Source organism: Gossypium hirsutum, chromosome D13, assembly GCF_007990345.1.
Source record: "Gossypium hirsutum isolate 1008001.06 chromosome D13, Gossypium_hirsutum_v2.1, whole genome shotgun sequence".
NCBI classification, from domain to species: Eukaryota; Viridiplantae; Streptophyta; class Magnoliopsida; order Malvales; family Malvaceae; genus Gossypium; species Gossypium hirsutum.
The window spans coordinates 37,669,686-37,695,159 of NC_053449.1; the positions used below are offsets into that span (position 1 = coordinate 37,669,686).

At 30.7% G+C, this 25,474-nt stretch overlaps 2 protein-coding genes and 2 long non-coding RNA genes across 4 annotated transcripts; 2 read left to right on the forward strand and 2 right to left on the reverse strand.

Annotated features, from left to right (window-relative positions):
* Positions 1-5,221: 5,221 nt before the first annotated feature.
* Positions 5,222-7,501, reverse strand: LOC121224962 (uncharacterized). The gene is made up of 5 exons (XM_041108617.1): positions 7,381-7,501; positions 6,972-7,184; positions 6,587-6,681; positions 6,023-6,451; positions 5,222-5,305 (listed from the first exon to the last, which is right to left on the reverse strand). The coding sequence occupies exons 1-5, from the start codon at positions 7,499-7,501 to the stop codon at positions 5,222-5,224; spliced, it is 942 nt and encodes a 313-aa protein (XP_040964551.1).
* A 1,099-nt stretch (positions 7,502-8,600) lies between these two features.
* LOC121225441 (uncharacterized) lies at positions 8,601-9,340 on the reverse strand. The gene is made up of 2 exons (XR_005923324.1): positions 9,134-9,340; positions 8,601-8,927 (listed from the first exon to the last, which is right to left on the reverse strand). It is a non-coding gene; the product is annotated as an uncharacterized lncRNA (long non-coding RNA).
* On the forward strand, positions 8,924-20,181 carry LOC107920656 (branched-chain-amino-acid aminotransferase-like protein 1). Its single transcript, XM_016850468.2, has 21 exons — positions 8,924-9,122; positions 11,718-11,815; positions 12,951-13,049; positions 13,785-13,856; positions 14,252-14,344; positions 14,631-14,768; positions 15,023-15,081; positions 15,532-15,634; positions 16,238-16,426; positions 16,534-16,634; positions 16,812-16,866; positions 17,002-17,088; positions 17,272-17,323; positions 17,544-17,629; positions 17,827-17,880; positions 18,310-18,393; positions 18,712-18,783; positions 18,954-19,034; positions 19,479-19,514; positions 19,641-19,789; positions 19,987-20,181. Exons 2-20 carry the CDS (start codon positions 11,723-11,725, stop codon positions 19,767-19,769), a joined length of 1,683 nt encoding a protein of 560 aa, XP_016705957.2. The 5' UTR covers positions 8,924-9,122; positions 11,718-11,722; the 3' UTR covers positions 19,770-19,789; positions 19,987-20,181.
* A 2,748-nt stretch (positions 20,182-22,929) lies between these two features.
* LOC121225443 (uncharacterized) lies at positions 22,930-24,172 on the forward strand. Its single transcript, XR_005923325.1, has 2 exons — positions 22,930-23,303; positions 23,433-24,172. It is a non-coding gene; the product is annotated as an uncharacterized lncRNA (long non-coding RNA).
* Positions 24,173-25,474: the final 1,302 nt, after the last annotated feature.

The window sequence follows — 25,474 nt, forward strand, 5'->3', positions numbered from 1 at the left end:
CTTAATATGCAATCATCGAAAGCAATGTTGTAAAATGTTATGGTGATATGGTAGTTTACTAATCCGAAATCCACTGGCTGTAAGCTTCTCTCAAAATCACTACGTTAAATCTTTTAATCACCTTAACATATGTCTATGCCAAGTTATCCTCAAGATCACATTTTCAGACATTGTTCCTAAGAATTATGCAAAGTAACATTATATTTCTATAACGCTATAAATTTAATTACTGGAAGAACTAAACATGCACCTTTCGAGTTGTATGTCTATTAATTACCATCTTCTTAGATGTAATAATTAACTAAATTGCTTTCTAATATTAACTACGCTTTAGCAAGTGTTAAACGTGAAAACCACTTGAATGAATAAACAATCAATTCCACAAAACATTATTAGCAAAACATTGATAATTTCATACTAAGGATGCATAAATATTCTAGCTAGGGGTGAGCGTTTGATTGAATCGAATGAAAAAATTTTGAGTTAATCGAGTTGACAAATCTTATATTATCATCCTAACTCGATTTGAAATTTTCTCGAATCGAGTCGAGTGAAATGGAATTCAAATCAAATCGAATAGAATATATTTGTTCGAGTTAAATTTAAAAAATGACTTTTTATGCTTATAACTACTATCATTCACCGTAATCAAATTTGTTATTAACTTTCATCTAATCATAATTTATTTATTCATCTTTTATATACGAGTTATCTTCTTTGCTTGCTTAGTTGATTCAATTATCTTCTGATTTTTGTCACTATGTATTTTGAAATTAAAAAAACATATTAAATATAAAAAATGTGATTTTTAATAAAAGTTATCTTAAAGATAAAATGTGGAATTGATACCAATATAAAATTTTAACACGAATATTTTATAGCATCATCAACAATTCAATTTTAACATAAATTTATAAAGATTTAATATAATTAAACAATTCAATAATATAAATAGTAAAAAAATGCGAAATTTAATTTAATGATATAAATAATAGATATAAATAAAATTATTACTATTTAGGTTTAGGGATTTGTTTTGGATGAATTTTTATTTGGGGGTAAAGGTTGAAAAGTAAAAATTTAGGAGGAAAATAAAAAGTTTTGAGAGTTGGGGGAGTAAAATTTTGGGGGGGGAGGGAAGTAAATGGGGGAAAATATTGAAAAAGAAAATTGGGGGAGATGAGTTTAGGGTAGATGGGGGGTGAAATGAGAGGGGAGTAAAAGTATTGGAGGGAAAGTAAAAATGTTGGGATTCGGATTAAAATGTAAAATATTATAGTTTGATATTCAGTTTATTCGAATTATTCAAGTTATTCGAATTCGAAAATTAAACTTGATTCGAACTTGAAATTCAAAAATAAATTCAAGTTGACTGGAATAACTCGATGATTAGCCAAACGTCGGTGGTTCACCGCAACTAGCTCACGTTGCTTCCTCAAAAACTCATTGCGCCGTTCTCGGCCTCAATGCTCTCATTCTTGTGTTTTGATTTTTCTGCTCTCAAATTCTATGTGTTTTCGTTCTATTCTGTTATATTGTGTTCTCTGTCGAGTTTTGTTCCTTGATGCTGAAATTTACTCCCTATTTATACTATTGAGTTTTTTTACATCTTTTCTATTTTTAAGCGTAGTGGTTCCTTAATTTACTCTGTCATTATAGTGGTTCCGTGATTTTCGCTTCCCATATTCTAACAGTAGACTAAGTCCTTTGTGTACGTGTTGGAGATTGACTAACCATGCCACAACTTACACATCTGCTAATTGGAAAAGTGCGAGATGGGGACTATGATGTGCTATCTCCATGCATGAGAGCTGCGAACTACGAGCTCTATGTAGGTGAGTAGTGCATCGTGAGTTGTATACTGCGAGCTCCCCGCCAGCGAGATGTGTAATGTGAATTGTATTGTATGCAAGGAGTGCATGCAAGCTGAGAATGCAAGATGTGTATCATGAGCTCCCCGCCAACAAGTGATGCTTGTAGGCTAAGAGTGCGAATTGGCTAGCATATAGGCGTAGTGTGAACTACCTTGCGAACAGGGCAGCCACGAATTGTCTCTGGTAAACTACGAATCGTCTCGCAGATCATTATTATAACGGGTGGCACCTCCAATGGGTATGGTAACACCAGTGTGCACTGTAAAAAAATGAATCAGTCTTGTACAAAATTTTATATTCGAATTATTTTCATAATTAATCAATTTTTTAAAGTTAGTTTCGAAAAAAAGCATATTTTTTTAACTTTTGAAAGCTTCACCAAATAAAAATAATAAAATATTTTTAATGTTCCATTCCTTTATTAACTTTAGCTAGCAAACAAAAAAAATATATATCATTTCCCATTCTTTTAACCTTCCCTTCTTCTTTTTCACAATTAATTACTCAAATATAGTGTTTTCTTATTTATAATAATATATTTTGTAAGGCTCAATTTTTGTCTGGGCTCGCAAACCAAAAAATAAACCAATAAAAAACAAATTAAAAGCCCAAAAATACAAAACAGTCCAATTACATAGACCCAACTAGCCTAATACACCCAAGCCCAAAACAAAAAAATATCAGAAGCAGAAAACCCTAGCAAACAATCAGTCGCCGCAGCAGTAGCCCAAGCGCGCCTTTGTTCTCCCTCGCACGTGCGCCACGCGCCTCCAGCTGGCCAGTACCTGCAACAAACATGTCAAACAAGCAGCGAAAAAGAAAGAAACAAAATAGTAAAAATGAATAACAGAAAAGATGGCTTTGTATTTTTTCTTTTTATTTTATTCTGTATTTTCGGCTATATAAGCCAAGATTCAAACCTTGTATTTTTTTTTACGGAGATTATCAAAACAGAAATAACAAAAACTAAAAAGAAGAAGGTGATTTTTTTTCTATTTCTTTCTGAGTTTGCTTTTCTGGTTTTATTAATCGTATAAAAAAGAAAGAAAGAGACGAGGGACTTACCTGGTGGCCAAACCTTCGCTCATTCCGTCGCAATCGGAGTCTGGCGAAGGGTGGAAGGCCCTAGGGTGGTCTGTTTTCTGAGTGTTGCGGCTAGGGTTTTGACCCATCTAAAAAATGGTTTAAAGCTAGTTTTTTAAGTTAGTTTTGTATAGATCTTACAACGGCGTCGTTTAGGGTCTATTTCCATAGCTCCAAAACGACGCCATATTGGCCAACACCCGATGACCTGATCCAAATGCGGCTAGACTCACGCGTTTTGGTATAGGGAGGGATATTTGTTCTCCAAGTCCCTCTGCATTTGTGCCGTGGTTCAATCTAGTCCTTTGTTACTTTAATTTTGGCCATATAATTTTCTGCTGGTTTCATTTCGATCCATGATGGAATGCAGCGTCAGGGATTTAAATAGCGGTCGTGGTCGCGTTTTCGGTCACGTCGCGTTTATCGTGGTCACGGACATAACGGACGCTATTGCGGTCACTGCAGGTATCGCGGTCGTGAATTTTTTTAAAATTCGCACAACTTATTGTAAAACATAGTAATTATAATTATAATTATAAAAAGTCACTTTTAATGATTTTTAGAGTGTTTTCTAACACTTATGAACGTTTATTAATATGATATGAGAACACAACTTTTATAATCATTAATTATTCTCATTTATTTATGAATTTTTTAAGAATGTTATATTAACTAATAAAAAAGTAAAAAAGAAGAAGGAAATATTAAACATTTATCATATTTAATAAGTTTGAAAGTTTTTATAGATAAAAGAATTGAAAATTCATACCTGAGAGATGTCTTAAATATTTCTTGACAGCTTTGAAGATGGTGAAGATATAAACATTCTATGCTGCAAAAGAAAAAAAGGAATAGATAAATGTATAGATTCTCATTAATTATTCCTATTTCCTACCACTTATTCTCACTCTCACTCTACTTTCATATATAATTTAACATGCTTCGATTCTTAATTATCTTTTCATAAAATATACTCCATTCATCTATCTAAAGATATATATTATTTTAAATGTTTTAATATCATCAAAATTAAGAACAATAACAAAAGTTTTCTTTTAAAAAAAACATACCTTACAAATAATGATAGTGGTACGATTAGTTTTCACCAATTAGTGGAATGACGAGGAAGATCAAATCCTTCACCTTCACTTTGGAAGCGTTCTTGACTTAATTCTCTTAGCCTTTGTCCAAAAATATATCCAAAAATAGTAACATTTTCACCTTGGTTTTCATATAATTGATATGGAGGATATATTTGAGGAGGAGGATACATGAGAGGTGGAGGTGGGCGATACATTGGTGGATGAGGATGCATTTGAGGCTGGTATGGCACACCATAATTAGGAAATTGTGGATAATAACCATATGGCTGTGGATAACCATGTGAAGGTTGAAAATATGAAGGTTGTTCTGGTGGATAAAAACCTTGAGTGCTAGTAGATGAATCACTATACCCAAGGTTACTAGAACTCGATCTCCTACCAGATGAAGACCCTATAGAAGTATGCTTCTTGCCTTTTCCCTTTGATGGAGCTCTAGGTTCACTTCTATCTCTCCTAGGTTCAGGAAACATATTTCCATCAAACTCTGATCTGTCATGAAAATGTCCACCAGTGGTACCAACCCCATATTCTCCTCCATACTGACTAGAAGACCTAATTTCACCTCTATCACCATTATATCCATCATCCTCATAAATTGGACTTAAACCATCACCATCAGGTCCATTGCCACTCTGACTTGGAGTTGAACTAGAACTTGAATGAGACAAAATTTGTTGTTGAGATTGATCAACATCTATTTCATCATCAGAGGTATCCACAGGCAACACACCGGCATTTTCACCATCTAACAATGGATTCTCTTTCTCATGAAGCCATTCTGATAGTGGATCAACATCTTCAAAGATATGATCAAGGCTGATAGGATTAAAACTAGCATTTATATCATCAGTGCTCATTCTTTTTTGATGTCTCATCTTAAGCCTCATATTATAATAGGTAAACACTAGTTTTTCAAGTTTTTTATACTTTAACCTATTTCTTGCCTTGGTGTGAATATAACTAAATGTGCTCCAATTTCGTTCGCAATTTGATGCTGAAGTTGTTTGACTAAGCACTTTAATTGCTAATTTTTGTAATTCGGGAACACATGTGCCGTATATTATCCACCACTCAGCTGCATAATATTATTTAAATTTTAAAATAACTTCAAAATGTACAATATAATTAAATAATATAAATTAAATTGAATAATTTAATTAACTATTTACCCGGATTCATTTGCTTCCAAGCTCTTTGTGCTTGTGGAGTACCGAATGTCTCATGTTTGTCTCTAAATAGTAACAACTGCATAAATAAAAGATAGAGTAAAAATAAAAATAAAAATTCTATTTCAAATTATGTAACTAAGTTACAAATAATAGTACTTGAATCTAACTTGATTAACCATTCTGACTTGAGTATCAAGAGAAGATTCTAATCTTTCAATTACAAATCGTGTACCTTCTAATGTTTCTATTAATACATTCTCAGAATGCTCCACCCCAAATTAAAATTGAGGATTGAGAAAATAACCTAAGTATAATTTATAAGAATATCATCAAATAATATTAATCTAAAGCTTAAAAAAATAAAATATAAAAATAGTTCTTAATTATATAAAACATTTTATCTTACCAGTTGAATGCAAGTCGGAATGCATAAAATTCTATCTATTGTCAATAATCTTTCATACTCTGTAAAATATCGACAATCTTGTTGAATTGCTCATTTAGCTCTATCAACAGCCTCATAAATAAAGCCCATCGTTGGTTTTTCATTGCTATCCACAAGTCTTAATACTTTTACTAAGGGCTCGTAAACTTTTATGAGGTTATTGGCTTTTTTCCAAAAATCTTTTCCCAAAACAATTTTTTTGGCTTCATAAGCAAGCCCTGACTTTTGCTGTCCCCATTTTGATTCTTTAAATTCCTATATATTCATAATAAAAATTTTAAAATAATATAATTTAAATTATTTGGATTATTCATAAGTAATTATATTAACTAATTATAAAATACTGACCTTTGAATTAAACATTTCTCTCAGACCTTGCTTTTGTCTTATTATCTCTTCAAGTTGAATGAAATGAGTTGCAAATTGAGTAAGAGCAGGTCGAAGTATTTGTTTCCCTTGTGTATACTTCTTCATCAAATCAACAGTCCAAATGTGATTGTATATAAAGCAAGTCACTTTCTTTGCCTCATCTAACACTTTTGCTACACTGGGCTTTTTCCCAATATCTTCAAGGCATAAATCTAAACAGTGAGTTGCACATGATGTCCAATATAGATGTTTTCTTTTCAACATTAATTTTTTTCCAGCAGCTTTCATTGCTGCCTCATTATCAGTCACTATTTGGACAATGTAATTTTCTCCAATTTCTTCTATAATTGAATCTAACAAACAGTAGTAGAATTCAGCATCTCTACTACGGACACTTGAGACATCTACCTATTTCCAAAAAATGGTTCCTTTACTGCAATAAACAAGGAAATTAATGATGTGCATTTGATTCAAACTGTTGGTCCAACCATCACACATTAGAGTTGCACCCAATTCTTTCCAATGAGTCTTTAGTCCATTTACCCAATCATGAACTCGTTGATACTCTGACTCCAAATACACATCTGAAACCTCATAAGGTGTTGGGAGCTTTACACATTGTCCAACTTCTGTTGACACTTGAATTAAGTTATACAACATGGAGAGCTTGCTAATTGAAAAGGAAGTCTTTCATATATTAAAAATTTAGATACCGCTTCACCTATCTTCCTTCGAAAACTCTTTAAAAAAAAGTCATTGACCTTTGGTTGCTTTGAACTTTTGCTTCTAACCAATTCAGGTATAGCTTCCCTTAAGGTAAACTCAGACTCACTTGGGATGGATTTACGTGTTCTTTCTCTATGATATACTCTAGCTAATCCTTGAGAAGATCGCCCTTCTTAATAAATGTTATCCCAACCACTAGTACTTCGTCTGAATTCTTCCCTTCTATGCCACTCGTGTTGTGATTGGATACTTTCTCGAGTTGCTTGCCTTATAGCAGAAACCTCATCAATGAATTCCTCGTGTTCATCCTCCTCTTCTCTTAATTGAGATAAGAATTCATCTTTTCTCCTTTTTTTGTCTATTTCCTTTGTGTTTCCTTCTTTCAGCATATTCATCATACTTTCTCTAATGACACCTGTTAATAAAATAAAAGTAATTCACACTTTATATTATTATCAATTATATATAATCTTTATTGATAAATTTACAATAACATCTAAAAATAATAATAAAGTATCACATACCAGTAACATTAGGGCATGGTGCAACATTGCCGGTTTTATGAGCAATGTGCTCTTTAAATCGTGTTATTCCTCCTTTCACAACTTTACCACAAAGTTTACATACGATATTTTCTTTCGCATTTGGCACTGGAGTTCCAAAGTGCCAACCTATATCATTACTTGGTGCACCCTCCAATCCTTTAGTCGGGAACTCTTCACGTGGTGGCATGCTTTATTTTTATTTATATATAAGAAATATAAAATATATTTAGAAATATAAGCAACTCATTACTTATATTATCAACAATATAATACAAAAAAAAGTAAATATCATTAACATGAACAATTTAAATTTATTGTATAATCCATACATAATGTATTTATTTATTTTTTTAAAAACAACAATACACTATAACCCATTATTACTTGGTTCCAAAGTTTTTGGTAAAAATAGTTTGTTTTGTTCCATCTTAATAAAATTTAAATTCAAATTGGATCAAATTTAAAAATTCAAAATTTTCTTATTATGCAAACTAAATTAAATTTAAAAATCATTTTTTTACTCTCTTAAGTTAAATCTAAATTTTTATTTATTTATTGTGTTAATTTTGCTAATAAATGAGAAGCCTTTCTAAAGCTTCTTCCTTTTTTTTCTCTCTAATATGAGTTTATAAATATTTGGGTCATGCAAGATTCTTCTTTAAATTTTTGGGCTCTTTCATTTATTGTTTCTAAATAAAATAAACGTTTTTTTTTCTCTTTTAGTCCTCTGGTTGTCCAATCATTTATTGTGTTCTATTTACTTAATACTATTATTTATTTATAAGCTAACTAAACATCTTCATTTTCTGATTTTTTTCAAATGGAGTGTTTTTGTTTCTTTTTCTTAGATATGTTTTACTTTTTTTACTTGTTACAATTAGATTATTAAATTGCTTAACCTTTATATTTGAAGGTGCCATTTCATTGGAAATTCCATAAATCCTTTTCTAGATTCTTGTGGACAAATTTTTACTTTATCAACAAACATATGATAAAATTTCGTATTTCAAATATTTTTAATTTTTAATATATGAATGTTTGTTCACAGATAACAAAGACTTAAGGGACTTAAGGGGAAAATTAACTATAAAGACTTTATTACATGTCATATTAAAAATTATGTCCAGAGATTTATATATATATTTTAAATTTAATAAAGAAATTTTCTAATAATTGTTTTAAGAAAATATTTAACAATTTAGTGATTTACTTTATTAAAAAATTTATAGAAACTTTATGGTTACCATTTCTCAATAAAAGCAAATAAAATGGACGGTAGCTGCAAATTGACAGAAACTTTATGGTTACCAACTTACCATTTCTCAATAAAAGCACAATTTACATGGTTATTTTCTACTGGTTAAAAAGGACGGTGGCTGCCCCCTAATTAATGAGTAAAACAACAACCAAAGAAAAAACAAAACAGAGCAGCAGCATGCCATAAGCCATAAAGCATTAAAGCCATAAACCAAAACAAAAACAGAAAAATTAAAATCAAATGAAACGATTCTATTCCCTAACCCTAACCAGTAGCCTCCAAGGCTCCACCTCTAAACTTCAACCTCATCAGTGATCAGACTATCAACAAAAATGGCCGAATATTCCCTCTACTGCTGTTGAAAGTGTGAAAAACCAGGTAAAGGAAATATTAGCTTAGAAGGGCCGAGAAAGAACTGGAAGAAACCTAGAACTTTGAAGAGGAAATAGATGGCGTCCGTCAAGCGGTTCAAATGGTGTCCTCAATTCTAAAGAACATATTTGCACTGTAGATTCAAGACAAACAAGCAAAAATCAATACAAAATTTCAGGTATTACTTACTTGAAAATTATCAATCTCTGAATGTGCAAGTGATTAGGGTAGGGTTTGCTTTTCAAATTCAAGTCCTCAGCTCCTTGCTTTCATCTGCTGCTTGTTGTTTGCCGAAATATAAGAAATAGAATTTCATTTCTATTACTTTTGAGTTTTGATTACTTTTTCCTGTTTATTTAGACTTCTTTTTACTTTTTTTGATTGAAAGCTCTCTGATTTTGCAGGTATGGGAATATATTCCCTTTTGTTTCATTGTGTTTCTGTTGATTTTTGTTTAGAGGGGATGACTTTTTTTTTAATTTACTGTAACAAAAAATAACGGGAATAGCGGCCCGTTATTGCCGCAATTGGCCGTTACCCGTTAAATTGCGGCCGCTATCCACCGCTATTGGTGTGACTCCGCTTCACACCGCTATTTTTAGCAAAAGCGGTTTCGGACGGCGCCGCTACCGCTATATAGCGGCCGCTATTCCGATATCGGACTGCTATTTAAATCCCTATGCAGTGTTTTGGAAAGCAGGGATTAATTTCCCTTTTAGCCCTTCCCTGTTATTCGCGCGTTCATTGTAGTTTATATTCTTTTATTTATTTCGGATTTGCCCGTAAATTTCTGTTTTAATTTCAAATTAATCCTTTTTTTATTTTTGATATTAAATTAATTAGTTTAATACTCTTGTTTTTATTTCATTTATTATGTAACATATTTTAAGTTCTCCATATATTATTTATTTATTTATTTTTATAATGTATAATTTTGTATTTTTTTATGTTAATATAATATAATTTGTACATATATTTTAATGGTTTATTTTATACTATATTTTTAAAATTCACTTTTATACATTTTATGCTTTGAAGATTTATACAACAATATTCTTATATAATACTATTTTTTTATATATATACACATTTGATATTAAATAATGTTCATTATACATATATACATACATAATATATTGTTGATTGCATATTATTATATATTTTTATCTATCTCTATATCTATGATTTGTTTTATAAAAAAAAACCTATTTTAGTAAATTTTGCCTATTCCGACCTTTTACATATATTACTATATACTATTATTTATATGAAAATTTTCAATTCACATGTATTACTTATCTAAATTAATATATGTATATTATTTTATGTATTTTGATTTTCTTTTATATAGTATTTATTTTAAAATTTATTTAGATACTAATATTTTGTGTAATATTTATTTATTTTAACTATGTTTTTAATTTATTTCAAACTTTCATTTATATATACATTACTTATTTTAAATTTATTTTAACATATAACTTCCTTTCTTTCATATTCTTTATTTTTTAGTTGTTTTAAAAAAAAACTTCATTCATTTTATTTGTGTTAATTTGCTTGCTTTTCAAGTTTTACTAGCTTTTAAATATGGATGTTAGGAGTTGCATAATGTGTAATATAAGATTGTTGCCCTTATGTATGTATGTTGTATTGTATTTTATTGATTCTTTGTTGCTCATTAGCTTTCATTTAACTTACGAATTTTTCTTTCGCGATATACATTGTCATTCCATTACATTTTATTCGTCAAAAAGAGTATATTCCATCTAAATATTAAAATCGTTTTATTCAAAAGCTTTTAAGATAAGATAACGCAATACTCGGTATTTGAGATCTTTGAGAGGTTTGAGCCCTAACGTATTGAGTTCTAATTTTCATCGTTGAATCTAAATAATCGAGAATATTCTTTAATCAAAACACATAAATAAAAAGCTCATTCTCGAGAATTTGATACGTTGTGTCCTAACGCATTAGATATGACATATTGTTTTCTCGAGATAATGATTTAAAAAAAATAAAGACAATATTCAATGTTTGAAATTTTGAGAAATTGTGCCCTAACGTATTGGGCTTCGATTTCTTCATCTGACTTAAAAAATTAAATATCCTTTTAAATTTCATTGCATGAGTTTTTTTAAAGGACAAACTCATTTTTGAGGATGTGAAATATCATACCCTAACCCATTGGGCGTGACATTTTCTCTCTCCGAAATGAGAGGATCTTAACATGTAATTTGATTATACAAGTTTTTTTAATAAAAGGATCGTATTTTAAAATCTTTGCAAATTTTCGATATTAAGACACTAATTAATCAACAATATACTAATTTTGGGCGCGTCGAGGGTGCTAACCCTTCCTCGTGCGTAACCGACTTTCGAACCCGTTTTCTGGATTTTATAAGACCAAAAATTATTGTTTTAGTAAATTTAAATTTTTATTAAAATGATTTAATTATGAGATGATCCGATCACACCTAAATAAAAAGTATTGGTTGCAACTCCATTTTCGTTTTTCAAAATTTGAGTCGACCCGTTTTCAAAAAGTGATTTCTATATATATAATTGAAATATTAGTTAAAAAACGAAAGAATATAATTTATTAAATAAAAAATTAATTTAAAAAAAATGTATCAATTCGTTGAAAGTTAATACATCAGATTCGTAGCTTTGGGTTACCATTAACGAGGTTGTTCTGTTAGCCTGTAACCAGCTGAAGCATCTATTTACACAGTTTTTCCTCTGAATTGCCTTCTTTTTTCCCATATCCAACAAGTATCCATGGCAGACCCAAAACAAGAAGCGATAGAAGTCATCCATTCTTGGTCTGCTCCGAGATCACTCAGTACTAGTCTCATGTATTCGTTTTCTCAGGTAATACCAACTTCCTTTTTCTGGGTTCCTTGTTTGGTAGCTGAGGAAGTTTGACAGAAAAAAATGAAGAAGATGGAAGTATATTATGAATCTTGTTTGTATATATTCTCTGGGTTGGTTTTAAAACGGAATCTTTCATTAAATTTTAAGTACCCCATGACTTTGCTGGGAAAGTTGGGAAAAAATGAAGATAAAACACAAATTTTGAACTTCTCTTTCTTTTCAAAATATGGTTTATTAAGAAGATTGACTGCTGCTCAAGTTGATGAAGAATAAAGGAAAATCTTACTTGTTTTCCAATGTGCTAGCTGCTGATAAAATGGAATTGCTGATTCCATAGTAATTAGCCCATTAGTTTTGTTGTGTTATGGTTCTTGGCTGTTTGATTGGTTGCTGAGAAAATTAAAGAAGTGAAGTTGAATCATGAAAAGGTAGTGAAATCACTTGAATGGATGTTTGTTTTAGGGATTACAAGACTTAGTTTTTTGGAATATGCCAACCTCACTGTTTGAGTGGCTTATGTTAATTGATCATGAGACTTTTGGATCACATTCGCTGGTATCTTCAGGCTTTGGCAAGTGTCCGATGCCAATATTTATCCATGCTAAATATTTATCTGAAACTGGTATGTTAAAAAAATTCCAAGTTTATCCATGTAATTTGAAGGTTCCTCTGAGGATCCTATCTATGTACTCATGTCCAGATATGGGTCATTGTTAGACAGGGGTACTTGAAAAATAAACAAATGAAGACCTTGAGTAACATAGTTGTATTGCTCTACTGGTTTAATAAGTGTTTTACTGAATCATGATCCTACTACTTGGATTTGCATTCTTCATCTTCAACATTCCAGGATCAAACTTGCTTAAATATAGGCTCTGAAAACTTGTATTTAGTTGAACTAGACAGTATCCCATCTTATGGTCTAAGCTTATCATCTCAGAAGCTTATTAGAGTGCTGAAAGGTTTGTATCATTTAAGTAACTAAAAATATTAATATGAATTTCAAAACTGGGTTTAGTCCATGAGTGTAATCCAGGGACACTAATGGCGGCCAAATTTCTCAACAAGTTTCTCTGTTTGCCTCTTTCTTTTTCTTATATTATATACACTTATCATTTTCTTCCATACTCAGAGGGATGACACAGAAGTGCTGGATGAACCTCTGTATGGAACTTTTCTTCGTGTTACTGGTGTTGAAAGGCCCTACCGTGAAGATGTTCTCTCTAAGATGGTATGTCACATAAGCTTAACCGATGTTTTGCCAGAATTTATTCACTTTATCGAAACACTTCCATTTTGGGTTAAACCGGTGATGTTATCCCTTAATTTATGTGATTAAACTTCCTTGGATATGTTGGCTTTGGTTGTGTTCTACAGATCAAATATCACTTAAGGTTATCTCTCTGAATAATTTTATTGCTCATGGGACAAAAGGTTAATCATGGAGGGAAAGAAGATAATCAAAATGAGATCAATGTGGCAGCCAAAATTAATTGACTGATGTGTATGAAGCACCGACATTTATGTCATGGGAGTGTACTGTGTCAGACTAGTCTCCAACACAAAAGAACATGTATCGGACATGCGATGACACACCCATGTTCCGAATGTCTGAATGTCTGTTTAGATCAGAAGCAAAAGGACAGCAACTGGAATGTCTGAATGTCTTTGTAGTCATGCTACCTTTTTGCTGATGCTGTTACAATTCTATTTTTTTTTTAATCTTATATATAAACACTCTAGCACATGAATGAAAACATCATTGTTTCCATCAAATATCCTACCTTTATAAAGGATGCTTTATTTTTTGTAAACGTATTGCATGGCATTCTGTTTCTTTTGTGTCTGACCCTTTCAATTTAAACAATGACTTTTCTTTTTCAGTTTCTGGTTTCCCTCTATGTTTTTGTTCTTTGTTTCACTTGTTAATGGCATCTCCCTCATATTTGTATTTTTTTTGGAATAGGAATGCGATGGTAATAAAGTTGTTGACAACATTATTTACGGTCCTGGAAAAAACAGATACCGGTATTGTAAGGTAATCTACATATTTCCATCTAGCAAGCTTAAGTTTAGTTGTATTCTGGAAATTATTGCTAATCTTGTGTTTTAAGTATTATGTTGAATGTATGACTTTGCTTGAGAAGGGTAGAAATTTTTATGTTTCTTTGAGAATAGATTGATTCTAAAGGAGTTAATTTCTTAAGTTATCTTCATTTGTTATAAATATGTTCAATGGCAGACGGTTTGGTGATTGATTTTTTGGTTGACTTTGGCTTTTTCCTATATATTTCAATTCTACTAAAATGGAGATTGTTGAGAAACATATTATGTGGTCAGCAGATTCTGAGATTGAATTCTAGGTTATCAGAGCTAGAAATTTTAGCTTTGAGTTAGTAGTTTCTGAACTAATTCCCCTCTTCTTGCATACAGCATATTGCAAAGCAACGGGTGCCTGGTTTGCCAAATGACTTGCTGCAGAAAGGAAAGCACTTTATACTGATACAAAATCCTCTCAATATACTGGTAAGCTGTTTGGAACTCATTTTCCATTTTACTTCGCTCAGAGAGAATCATATCAGTAAACTAAAAGGAGATCTGTAGTTCTATAGTAGATTTTGCATTGTTTAGAAGTGAATTGTTTAAGGTTTCATATGTTAACCTTTATAAAGGTATTGCATATTTTATGAACTTGACAGCTTATACACTGGAAGATTTGAAAAATTTCAGGCGTACTGCTTAATGGTCCACAATTTGTTCTCTCTGATGTCATTCACTGATAATATTTATGTTTATTTCTGCTTATTTTCAGTCATCCTTTGAGAAGGTTGTGCCTCCATCTTTCCTTGAGCTAGGCTTAGTAGATTTGGTTTCCATTTACAGTGAGCTTTGTGCATTGGGAAAGCCCCCACCAGTTATCGATGCCGCAGACCTTCAACAAAATCCTGAGGTTGTTGATCTTTTCTAATAAGATAACCTGGAAGATGACACTATATAGAAAGCCTGTTATCATACTGCATATGAAATCTTACAATGTATTGAGCTGTTATTTTGCCAAACCTTGAAATCTGATGCCTGTTTTCATCTTTTCATCATTCTTATATTTGCTACCCACAGTTCATTAAATTATACAATTGCTCTATATGAGTGTGTGTGTGTGTGTGTGTGTGTGGATTCATATTTTTTCTTCTTATCTATGTGCAGGACACTTTACGTGGTCTTTGTAAAGATTTGGATATTCCTTTTCATGATGCAATGCTCAGGCATGTGGAAACTTACTTTTCCCTTATGCTAAAACCTTTACTTACTTGCTCTTCATGCTATGCAATTCAATAAACTGAGGAGTAAGAATCTGATTTGGGCATGTTTAATTTTTTAAAGTGTTTCCATGTATTTAGAATGCTTTTGGTGGGTTATATCTTCATGCTCATGTCCAAATATGTTTAAGACTCGGGTACTTAAAAAAAATGGCGAGTCAAAGTAATATAGATCATTAAATTGCTTTTTCATGACACTAGCTGTATTTCTATTTTTATAGGCACACGTCTTTCTCTTGGATGTGTCCCTTTTTAACTTTGCAAACACATCACTTCTACCAGAATTAACTGCTTGATGCAGTCATATTTCATACTTTATGTGCAAAGATATGATTTATAGTCTTTTCTATGAAAATATCATTATCATTGATGACTTTATGATCAAACATTGATCAGATGGGAAGCTGGTCCGAAACCGATCGATGGTTTGTGGGCGCCATGGTGGTATAAAAGTGTGCATAACTCAACACATTTTGCATCCCCAAGAAAGTACCCTAGGGTATGTGACCTGTTTAATTATTTTCATTTCAAATTATGAATTATAAACCAGTTGCTTGTCTTGAAACTAAATTCATAAAGTCATCTTGTAGTTGAAGTGTCTCTACCCTCTTTTAACTTCATGTTACTTGAATTTGGGTGTGGGTGTTGGATATGGGTATGTTCAACATTTTCTAAGCTTTTGCATGTATTTGGAGGGGTCCTTGAGGGTCATATCCTCATACCATGTTCGGTTACTTCAAGCAAAATGAAGAGTTGGAGTAGCATGATTAAATTGTATTTATGTTCAGACTGATAAGCTTAGGCCTTCAGCCTTGTTCTTCTCTTTGTAATATTGTTGGATCTATAGTGAGTTATTTCAATTCTTGATGTGCTGAAAGTAGAGTATTTTATGAAAGAAACAATTGTCAAAAACCTATTTTAGAAGCTTTGGATTATATGCCATGACATTATCTCTTTGCTTTTTGTCTTGTAAACTAATCTCTCTATCATTTCAAACCTTGATATTCCTTTTAAATAAACTATATCTTGAAAATCATTACAAGAAGTGCTTAAATCATTGAAGGGTTGATAGAGTTATGTTTAATCTTGTACATGTTTTCAGCCATTTCCTTTCTCATTTTATGACTTGTTGGAGCAAAGTCTACCTTTCTATAACTTGCTAAAGCACAACGTGAGGCAGACATCTTCCCTTTTAAGGTCTCCCTTACCGGTTCCCGATCTTCCAGTTCCTGAGAATGCGAAGCTGCTTGCTTGGGTTGGTGATGAGATTGTACCTCGTGAGAGTGCAAAGGTACTTAATCCCAGAACCATTCTCAATCTGTTCTTCATTGACTTAAAACTTTATGGTCGTTAGTTCATAGGTATATCAGGTTTCTCATTCTTGCAATGCATTACCAGGTTTCAGTATTTGATTCAGTTGTCCAAGGTGGTGATGCTGTGTGGGAAGGACTTCGAATTTACAATCGAAAGATATTTAAGCTTGAAGAGCATCTAGATAGGTTGGTGAAACTAAATGCTTAATGAATTCCCTTAAGTAGGAACTGCACTAGTATTTATCATGATATGGTTGATTGTATGGGGAAAGATGAATGAATGACACATATGTGGGCTTCTGTGAGTCCTTTCTGATAATGCCTAATGATTTCTTGAATTTTTTCTTTGGTTCATTTTTCAAGGATGTTTGATTCTGCAAAGGCTCTGGCTTTCATCAATGTTCCTACCCGCGATCAGGTTAGGATCCGCAGACAAATTTGAATTCACTGTCTGAAAATATCAATGTTTCATGGGTTTAGCATTGTTTGATGACCATTTTTCGTGCAAGCAAGTTAACCGTTTCTTTCTTAGTAACATGTTTCATCATTGCAGATCAAAGAGGCTATCTTCAGAACCCTCAATGCCAATGGAATGTTCGATAACACACACATTCGATTAACACTTACTCGTGGGAAAAAGGTATGAAACATTTTCACCTTCTCCCGGTCTCTTGATACTTGAGGAATCATTGAATTGTCTAAGATACTCCCCTATTTGGGCTAAAAAATAGAGTGGTGCAAAAAGTTTGTCATTGACATTCGTGAATTCTTAGTTAGGCCTTATATTTTCTTCCCTAATATGCTTTACTTTCATCTTATTCAGGTTACTTCAGGGATGAGCCCTGCTTTCAATCAATATGGCTGCACTTTGATTGGTAGAGAGATTTTTAAGTCCATATACCATAGAGATACTCATATGTGCTTGTATCTATTGAAACATGGGTATTAGCTGCGAATTTGTACCGCATTTGGAATATGCTATCGTAGTGTATTTGCATAATATTAGCAACATTCCCTTTATAAGTAGAGAATGCGCTGTTGTGATTTGTGGGTTTTCAGCTGATGTGCTTAATGTTTCTTGTGGAAAAAATGCAGTGCTTCCTGAATGGAAACCCCCGGTTTATGACAATGAGAGTGGTATAAAACTTGTTACAGCTACAACACGTCGTAATTCACCAAATGTAAGATTCTTGGTGTCTTTTCTTGCCACTATTTTCTACTAGGTACAGAATTACAAGAACATATCATGTCAGGTCTCGCTGTTGCTTCTTGTGGGATGAAATGCTGGGTGGTTGTTTCGATTTAATAGTATTCAACTTTAAGGAATTTTATCTTCCTAATCAGCTGATTTTGATTTGTTTTTCTTTATTCCTTTCAGAATTTGGACTCAAAGATTCACCACAATAATCTTCTGAATAACATACTGGCAAAGGTAGTGTCCAATGCAGGACTTTCATTTGATTTTACGATAAAGCTAAGAGTAGATGATGTTCTAATATCTGATCTATGATTTGAATGTTGTTTTCATTCTTTCATGCTATTCAAGCAAGTATTGTTCTCAATTTGACGGCTTACTATCTTTAAATGCTTCTGACAGTATCATCAACTGATTAATCAAATTTCGCAGGATAACAACTGTATTTAGTTTCAGATTTTCTTACCTGAAAGCTTCAGTAGACCTTTCTCTCTAGGTTTGGCTATTTTTGTTTTGTTTGGGTTAAGGGTGTAAACCATGATGGATGATATGACCTGTATATTTTCCTGTGTTATGGTGGAGATTATATTTCTCAGACTAATGCCAGATATGCATTTTTGTTAAACTATCTCTTGGGATAAAATTGATTTGTGTGGTCCAATGCAGATAGAAGGGAATAATGCGAATGCCGATGATGCAATCATGCTCGACAAGGATGGTTATGTATCCGAAACAAATGCCACAAACATTGTAAGACTAGGATTTCCCCCCAATAGCTTAGATCTATATATGAATTGGGGGTTTGGGGAACATTAAGACTGAGTATGGTATCGATATGCATCAATAATCTTCATCTTTGTTCTTGGTTATTTTCCATTGTTTTTATCAAAAATGAAAAACTGCAAAAATACCATAGTTTGCCATTCATCTCGATAACTAATAACATTGATGGTGTGGAATGTTCAAATGCATTTAGTTGGTTATAGAAGGAAAAGCTTTTTTTCTAATGCATATGCTTTGAAAGTTAGAAAATCTCTAACTGAAACATTCTTATGTTTCACGTTGCAGTTCTTGGTCAAGAAAGGCCGTGTTTTAACCCCTCATGCTGATTATTGTCTTCCTGGGATTACTCGAGCAACTGTAAGTTTCTTAAACATTCATTTGAGCTGTAATTTATATTTAGGCTGGTAAATATCAGAACTTCCTGGTCTCAAGCAGACAATTTTGTCATGAGAATTTCAACTATTTCATTTGTACTTTTATATTGTATCATTGGCACTGATATGCCTTTCATGCCGTTTGGATTGCAGATTATGGAGCTTGTTGTAAAGGAAAAATTTGAGCTAGTGGAACGAAGAATTAGCTTATCTGAGTTCCATTCAGCAGATGAGGTATCCTGTTGTTTTTCTATCGAAAGCATTTATATGGAATACTTCTGAAATTCTAAAGTAACTGCATATAATTGATGAAGTTCCTTTGAACCATATGAAAAGGCCTTATTTGCTTCTATCCTATGTTATATTTTAAAGTTCATTGTTGCGAGACAAGTGTTAATTATGGTAGCTAGCCCAGTAACCTTCATATATATATTTTTCTGAGTTAGTAACCTTCATATCAAATAGAAGATGTTCGGGTTGTTTCTATTAATCATATTGTTCAACTCAGACCTTCTTAGCTAATCCTTCGAGTGTAGGCCAAGGCCAACAAATGTATGATATGGCTGCCTATTATGGCATGTACATTGTTAATAATGGTCAACTTTCAATTTATCTACCTTGATTGTGAATATATCTTTTACCTGTGTTTTGAGTTATGATTCTAACGATGCCTTGCAGGTATGGACTACTGGAACAATGGGAGAACTCAGCCCGGTGAGTTCCTTTCTTTCTAAATATTCTATTTGAGACCTTAAGATTTCGCTGTTTGCTTATACAACATACAAGCTAACTATTTATATCACCTTGTTCTATCTAGCTGATCGAATATTTCTGTAACAGGTTGTGAAAATCGATGGGCGCATCATTGGCGACGGGAAAGTCGGGCCGGTCACTCGAAGGTTGCAAAATGCTTATAAAAAACTGACAGAAGAGTCCGGAGCTCCAATACCAACCAACCCTGAAACATAAATGACAGTGTCTGAAAGAAGGTTCACTCTCTTTTGTATAATTTCCAAACTTAAAAGATTCAAGGGGAGCTCAAATGTTCTATATTGAAAAAGGGGTTGATTTATTGTCTGTTTGTTTGCATGGAAAATCTTGTTTCGTTTAGCAAACTGTTTGGTCAGTCTATCTTCTAGCTTCCTGTTCGAGATTCTTTTTCACTAACCAAAATTCCTCGTACCAGGTTGCCATTATCGAACGTCAAATTTCAAGACGATGCTTACTGGAGAATTTGGATGTATGAACTTTGTATTCAATTACAGCTGTTCGCTATGAAACTGATTGTGAAAAACAATGACAAATAATGCATCCCAATAAATTGTGAAAAACTGAATCTTATTATCAAGTCATTATAATATCATCGATGTTCAACTTGTAATTTTGTTTGAAATATTTGCATCTGAATTTTATGTCGGACGATGTGCAAATTTTACTCTTAAAAAGGCTTAATTATACCTGTTTTCTCACCATCAAATTTTACAAAAATCATATTTGCAAATTGTACTCTTAAAAAAGCTTAATTCACAATTTGACCTCTCAAATTTACTTATTTTTTCACTGCAGTATCTAAAATTTTTTATCCAATTTAGTACTTAAAAAGTACACTCGGTTCATAAATTGGTATGCTCCTACTACATTTTTTAGTCTATTTTTTTTTGGCAATCGTTGAAAAAAATTAATTGCCAATCCTATGTGTATTTTACAAAAAAAAGTAAATATTCTTTTATTAAATATATATACGCATTAAAAATATAAAAATAGAAATAAATATAAAAAAATTAGAAAAGTATATATAATCTAGAAAAACATATAAATTATCAAAATTTTATAAAATTAAAAATTAAAAAATAAGATAAATTGAAAATAAATTAATTGAAATTTGATAAGGGAAGAAGGCGGAAGAATATTGTATTCAAGTTGTTTGACTCGAGAAAGAAATATTCGGATCTGACCTGAAAAGAAGAAACCAAACAAAACAAAACAAAACAAAGAAAATAATTAAAACAAGAAATCTAAGAATAAAGAATAAATATTCAAAATAATAACTAAATAAAGAACCGATAGAATAAAAAGTGGAAAATGAATCAAATAAATCGATGAATATGATGGATAGATGGATAAATGTGCAATTAAATGCTTTGAGGTATAAACATCAACAAACTCAATTACTGACTCTAATAAACTCTCCAATAAATAATCTTTGGAAAATGGAAGGATAAAGAATGAATTCACACGATTCTTTGAAAAATAAAACAAAATTGTGCATATAATGAACAATGAAGAGAGCTTTATAAATGCTAAATAAGTACATCCAAATAAAACTCTCAAATATAAGACTCTAATCAATCTAAATAAGTAGTTTTAAACTAAATTTTCTTGTTAACTAAAACACATAAAACTCCTAAATAACTTAAAATAGTTAAAAAAATTCAAAATTCGGAATAAATAAATAACAAAATAATAAAACCTAATAAATATAATATTTAGCTCATATATAATAAAAAGTAAGCCTAAAAATCAAACCCAATATAATTTAAACTTGAATTAAAAGCTTGAAACTCGTAATTTTTTTAGTAATCCACTCCAAAAATTCTACTTGCACAGTCTTTACTAAAACGGTCATAACTTGAGCTCCCGAACTTGAAATCGAGTGATTCAAAATGCATTTCGAAGCTAAGAGATAAATATTTGAACTCTATGAGACATCTCAACCCAAAAATGCTTAGATCCAATCCAAAAAGCCATCGCAAGTCGACTTATTTTTCAAACTTAAAAATTGACAACTACGGTAAATGAAATTTAATAAATTGCACCTCATCTGTGCATGTATTAAGATTGCTAATATTATTATAAAAATTTTAAAAAAATTAATAATATAAAAATATTTTATAAAATTTATATAAAAATAATATTAAAAAATTTTATATTATTTTTATATTATTTATAAGTTTTAGTAAAATTTTTAAAAAAATTACACTATTTTCATAATTTTTACAAACTATTAAATATTTTTTTATAATTTAATAAAATTTTACAATAATTTAAATATTTTTAATTTTTTACATTTTATAGTAATATTATTAATTCTGTTATAAAATAAAAAGACAAAAAGTAAAGAACAAAGAGAATGAGAAAGTAAAGAGAAATATTTTATTGATCAATTGGAATATTTACAAAACTTCTCCAAAGTCTCTATTTATAGGCATAAAAAGTATAAATGAAGTAGAAATTTACTTCTAGAATTTAAAGTACATCAAAACTTATATTGATCTTGATGGACATACTTAATAAGATATTCATAATAAATTCTAACTAGTTTCGTATTTTATTGTAATTTTTATTTTTATAATTTATATGTTTTATAAATTATATATATTTTTATGAATTTTTTTATATTTTTAATGTGTATATCAACTTTATTTTTTCACATAAGTCCAAAAATGGACTACTCCTATGTTTGGATTTAACTAATACAAAGGGAAAGAAAAGAAATTAAAAGAAAGGAATATTATTTCCCTGATTAGGTTAGCTCTTTTTTTATTTAGGCAAAGAAGTTAAGAGAGTTGAGTATCCTTGACTTTTTCTCATTAATTTTTTTTTAAAACCTATCATACGCAATTATAGATGTAAGTATTTTAGTATACTAGTTTTAGTCTAGTCCTAATTGTATAGAAAATAATGATGAAAAATCTTTTTTTTTTTTGTATAGAGGGATTTCACTAAAACTAAACTAGATGAGATCAACTTACTCCAGAATAATCATCGTGTAATAGTCGAAAAACTTCATCCAGTGGTTGTATGAATTTAAATCTTCCCAAAAGTCTTGAGAACGTTAGTGCTGCCAAACCATAAGCTACCTTGTTGTCTTCTCTAAAGACATGTATTGTCACATCTAAAAAACCGGGTTAGTGAATCAAGAGGGGTTACATCCTGTTCTAAATTAAGGTTGTAGAAATTATGTAAAGTAAATTAATCTAGTTTAGTGGTTAAGTATTGTGTTTATGTGCTTGAGGTTTTGCGTTCAAATTCTTTTTTTTTAAATTTTTTCCTTTTATCCCTTCATTTGGCTGTTCACACGTAATTTGTTGACGAGAAAGAATTAGTTGGTTCACTGATAAAATTTTAACTTACTTTTAGGTGTTGTATTCGAATATTATGTGTATGTAAAATGAAATTATTTTTGCTCTTATCTTGTTGTGCCATGCAAGTTAGCAGAATTTCGATTAAACTCAATGAGGATTTAGTGGGTAGTTTTTTAAAAAATATATATTTTCCTTAGAAGTCTCCTCTTCTACCATCCATTTTTCCCTTTCTCCCTACCTCCGTTTTTTTTTTCTTGTTTTCCCTTCCTTGTTTTCGTTTTTGCTGCCATTATTTTCCCTTGTACATTCTTTCCCATTATTAACGCTGCTTTCACGTAATCATTCGTTGCCAGGTGCTTCTTGTTCGTTTTAAGCCGAGCGAAATTTAGGTGATTTAACATTGTGTTTACGTCAACCTGTAAGTGTTTTATTTTTTTCTTCTTTGGGGTTATTTGTATTATCATTATTGTTTTTATTTTAGTCTCTAAAAGGGATGTAGGAAAATGTGTGGGTTGGTCAATTAGTTGTGTACTGATCGTTGATTCAGTGTTTTGATTAGGCGCAGTTTGGGAGACGATTGTTTCTATGACAAATTGAGGATCTAAGAATTGTTTATTCTTTGGGTAAGTGGCTGAATATCTTAGGGGCTGATGGTGAATTTTAGGAAGAGTCGAATGCTCTTTTATATTTGATCAATTTGTTAATTGAGTTCGGGTTGAATGTTTAATTCGACTTTAGTGTAATTTTTTTTGATGATTGACTGTTGTGGATGAGGTTTGTGCAAAGTTTGTTGCTGCTGTTGTATCGTTGTGGAAAGACGGTCAAGTGTATATCTTTAATCTCGAAAAATGGCGAACGATGTGAAACTGAAAAGTATTCTGTCGACGCCACCAACTGATTCAAATGTTTAAAAATTGTTAATAGTATATCAATCTAGTTACTTTTGGAGCCACTGAAATTTATAGTCCAATTTAAATGTTTAAAAATGGTTAATATTATAGACTAAATAAATAGTTTTTGATTAGAAAAAAACATCAAATTATAAAGATAAGGGAAAAATATATGGATTCAATTAAAACATATTTTTGTCCCTATTTTTAAATGTATGTTATTTTTTTCTTAAGAAAATATTTTATCTTCAATTTTTTGTTCCATTAACTTTAAATTTCTCCACAAATCTTTGACGTTTTCTTTTTCATTTCTTGTTTTTAAAATCTTTAATTTATGCAAAGACTATTTTATAAGATTTATTTTTAGTTGTCTTTTAATTTCTTTTGAAGGTTATAATTTTGTGTCTTAAATTTATATTACTGTATTCTTAGAGGTTACACAGTTTTAATGATAAGCACCTTAATTAGTTAGCAGTCAATTACATAATAAAAAAATTAATAATTAAAATATTTTCAAAAAAAAATTAAAGAAAAAAAGTTGATAATTGCTTATTCACTATTTCTAATTTAACAAAGGGATCACATTTAATTAAAGGGTAGGTGTTTGGTATGTATTTTTTATTTTATAAGTAATTTTAACAATATATATATTAACATTTTATTACATATTTGTCAACCCCTACATTGTTTATAGAGCCTAAAACTCCAATAATAATGTACTATGTAATATTTGTTCATATGTACTCTTTTTGACACAATGTTTATGATTATTCATAGTTCCTCCCCAACTCACAAATAAGAGGATAATGCGTTTCAGTGCACTGGAACCCACGTCCTCCTACACTGGCAACAATACCAATGTTAATCAAACTAATTAAAGTTAACATTTAATTAATTAACCATTGTTATCTTTTTTATGAAAAGAAATTACTTATGTTTTCATAATTTAATTTTTTTTAGTTTGAAATGGATGTGTTTCACATTTTTCAAGTAATTTAACTTATATTGTTACAATTGTATTTTTATTGAATTTCTCTGCTGTTAGGAATACATACTGTTACAATATTAAATGTATTGTTGATATATATTTTTTGAATATTAATTAAGAGTAGTATGATATTTCATAACTGTTAATTGAGTAGTATGAATATTAATTGGGTACATTTTTATTAAAAAAACTTGACTCTCTATGAATTTTAATTAAAATATGAAAATTAAATGTTTATAGAAAGTTGTATGGGTAGGATATGAATCTACTTTCAGCTTCTATTTAGAATAAGGTATTAATTACAAATTTTATATTCCTTATACTAAAAATTCAATTTAATTAATTATACTTTAATACTTTTGCAATTTACATTTAGTGTTTTTATTTTTATTTTTAAATTGTTTTGTGGTTTTTATTTTTTATAGAGGTTAAAAATAATATTTATTTGGTGATAGTATAGTTTAATTTATTTAGAACAATTAATTTAAATTCACTTCTTTAAATACGAATGTTATTTCTTAATTAGTAATTATTCATAGAAAAATATTAATTCCTCATAGAATTAATATAATTTGCTTCAACTAAATCCAGTACTGAATGTGGTGGTTCTTCAAACAATTGGATTCTTATGAAACTTGTACGCGTAAACTTAATCATATGGTCAACAACTGTGTTCTTAGCTTTCTAATATAGAGTATATAGACCTTTCAA